We start from the raw sequence: 2,926 nt of genomic DNA, 5'->3' as shown, positions 1-2,926 counted from the left end.
TTCCTGCTTGAATTTGCATTCAAAGTAATCCTGCACCAGAGAAAGGAAGAAAGTAAAAATATCTGAAAATCTGAAGACAGAAAGAAAGGCGTGTTCTATATTCTTGCTTTGCTTCTCTTGTGCCTCCTGATGTGTGATAGATGAGCATTTTCTGGGCAACCACATTTTTATATCTTTTACGCTACTGTCTATCACCTACTAGTCTACTATGCTTTTTTAACACTTCTAGCACCAATAGCCTTGTTTAAAGATGCACTTCTGCTATTTCCCATTATTGTTTGCCTCTACAATAAGAGACCATCACAATTAGCACAATATTCAGCTGCAGTTTAAAAAGTAAAGTTGCCACAAGGAGCCTGACATTGGAATTGGATATTGCTCCAGCAGATATATAACAGACTGTGGCTAAAGGTGGGGCTGGAGATGAAGAGAAGAATAATCTCATTATTTTCGTAAATTCCGCTCAGCACATAAACCCTAGGATATGGTGAACTCCCCTGAACTGATTATTCTGCCATATAACCATCTGATTTTGTAAAAATACCAATATCACTTAACACAAAATCACTGCTTAGGGTAAATTCATTCTACCTACTGTTCTCATAGGGACATTTGCTGGAAAATTCTAAGAAATGATTTGCAGAAGCTATCAGCTGTGGGAGTTCACTATTATACCTCTGTCAACTTCATTCAATATAATTTACATTTTTTTTTATACTGCCTCACAGGATTCCTTGCAATTTTTTGCACGTACAATTTCACAGCAGGGAGGGGGAAGGAGGAAAAAAAAAAGAAAGATAACCCTCTTTTGCAGAAGAGAAAGAACAGATGCTTAAAACCAGATTTCTAGAAATCACTGTAAGCCTGAGCCAGAAATGTAATTAACACCTATTTATAAAGAATAATTAAAGTTGTGACTGCCACAAAGAACAGCAGAGATAATCGAGGTAGCCCCTGGTTTTTTTTTTTTTTAGATTTTTTTTTTTTTTACACTGTTTGCAGTATTCCCACATGATTGCCACCTGCTCCCCCACTCAGCTTCCCCTATGCTCGTTTCCCCGGCAACCTTTCATTGGCTTTTCCTCCCAGCTATCGCTTTCAGTTCGGCTGCTCAGTCTAATCTTATTTGTTTTACACCCATCAAAACAAGCAGCTAGACAAAGACAATCCTGTAAGAACGGGAAAAGACCGTCGCTTTGTTTCCCCGGTTATAATAAATATCCGCGGCAAAAGTCTGCAAAACGTTAAATTAAGGGAAAAGGGAGGGGGGGACCCCCGCACCCCCCAGCATCCCGTGGGGCTGGCAGGAGGGATGGGTATTGTGCGGGTTTGGTCCCAGCCCCCACCCCGGGTGGGGGGCACAGCTCAAAGTCCCCGGCAGTTGTATTTGATCATGCCATTTTGCACAATCTGTAAGGAAAGCACAAAAGAGGGGACGAGACGAGCACGTCCGGGCTCCTCTGCCAGGAGAATATGGTCTAAAAATAGAAATACTATTTTTCACATAAATGGCTTTGACTTCTCCCGGCATTTAAAAAAGCACAAAACAACACGGCTCCCCCCCAGCCCCCACCCCGACACAAAACACACACCCTTCCATCCACCCATCCGTCCTCTACAGCACCGGCTCCATAGGAAACGCAATACCTGAATTTTAGAGGCGATTATTAGGTTTGTATTTAAGGCTGGTGCAATACAAACGGAGATTAAAAGGCATCATCGGCTGCCTGATCCGCCAGGCACATGCGGTACAATGACACCGTGACTGTCAGCAGAGACCATCCTCGCTCGACTGAAATGCAACGTTCAATGGAAACGCCGTGAAGTGCCATCACAGTTAGATACGTTAAATAGATATATAGATATATACACACACACAGGCAGATATATCCCGCAGAAAAATAAACAAGGCTCTAATTTTATTTTATGACTCACGATCTGCCGCCCCGAACAAAAGAAATTCGTGAGGCGCACGAGAAGCAAGACAAAACCCCACGAGCAGGCTCTCCCCGTTCACTTACCATTTTCAAGCCATTCCACTCCATCTGTGATCACAAAGATGGACCCTTACAGCCCCTCACAGAGTCAAAAGCAAAAAGAGCGTTATGTAAAAGCTGACATTCCTTCTTACAGCGCTGCTGCCCAACGATGCAACAAAATCGACATATACTAGGCGCTGCAACACATACAAGCCTCCTCCTCTTTTTATGAGGTCATGACAGGAAACTCTTTGAAATACAATATGCAGCATTTACTGAAGCTCATATAAATCACCCTCTTTTAAAATTACCATACCTATTGCGCAGTCCACCAAAAGAAAATTACCAATCTCGAGGCTTTTTTTCCACCCCCCCACCCCCCCAGGATTTTGCTCTGCATTTGTATCTCCAAAATGTCAATGTGGAAATTAACTCCCCCCACCACCACTTAAAAAAAAAAGCCTCCTCTTCCTTTTGCATTTCAGTTAGCCACATACCAGCCTTGCATTAGAAATGAGCTTTTTTCTTTATTCTGAGAGAAATCGCAATTACCTTAAAATGACAAAGTACATCCTTTATTAAAGGATACGCACACATTAAATATGAAAGAGAGAGCGAGAAAGAGGGGGAGAGAGAAAGGGAGGGGGGGAAGGGAGAGATCATGTACAAACAAATCAGTAGCAGAAAACTAAATTAATGTGAAAACACAGACTGAGAATGATGCAGATTTGGGGAAAATCTGTATGTTAGCTTCTATATCTACCTCTACATAAACCCGCTACAATCAGATTTTAAATCTACTAATCCCTACCATAACCATTCTTAATGGCAAATATTGGGTCTTGAAAGGCTTCAACTCTTCTACAGATTTGCTAAGGTTTCAGGGAATTATTTTTATTATTATTTTTTAAAGATCCACAAAGCACAGTGCTAGACGTTTGTGCAGC

The 2,926-nt window shown here is 41.7% G+C and overlaps 1 protein-coding gene across 1 annotated transcript in view; it reads right to left on the bottom strand.

Moving 5' to 3' along the window:
• Window positions 1-2,311, bottom strand: part of ELAVL4 (ELAV like neuron-specific RNA binding protein 4) — a 59,929-nt gene extending 57,618 nt beyond the window's left edge. The window contains exon 1 of the mRNA XM_009575514.1: window positions 2,022-2,311. Within this exon, the coding sequence (XP_009573809.1) occupies window positions 2,022-2,045 (24 nt within the window). The 5' untranslated portion in view covers window positions 2,046-2,311. The remainder of the gene's footprint in view (window positions 1-2,021) is intronic.
• Window positions 2,312-2,926: the final 615 nt, after the last annotated feature.

Source organism: Fulmarus glacialis, unplaced genomic scaffold (assembly GCF_000690835.1).
Source record: "Fulmarus glacialis isolate BGI_N327 unplaced genomic scaffold, ASM69083v1 scaffold204, whole genome shotgun sequence".
NCBI classification, from domain to species: Eukaryota; Metazoa; Chordata; class Aves; order Procellariiformes; family Procellariidae; genus Fulmarus; species Fulmarus glacialis.
This window is presented reverse-complemented; position numbering and strand designations above follow the sequence as displayed.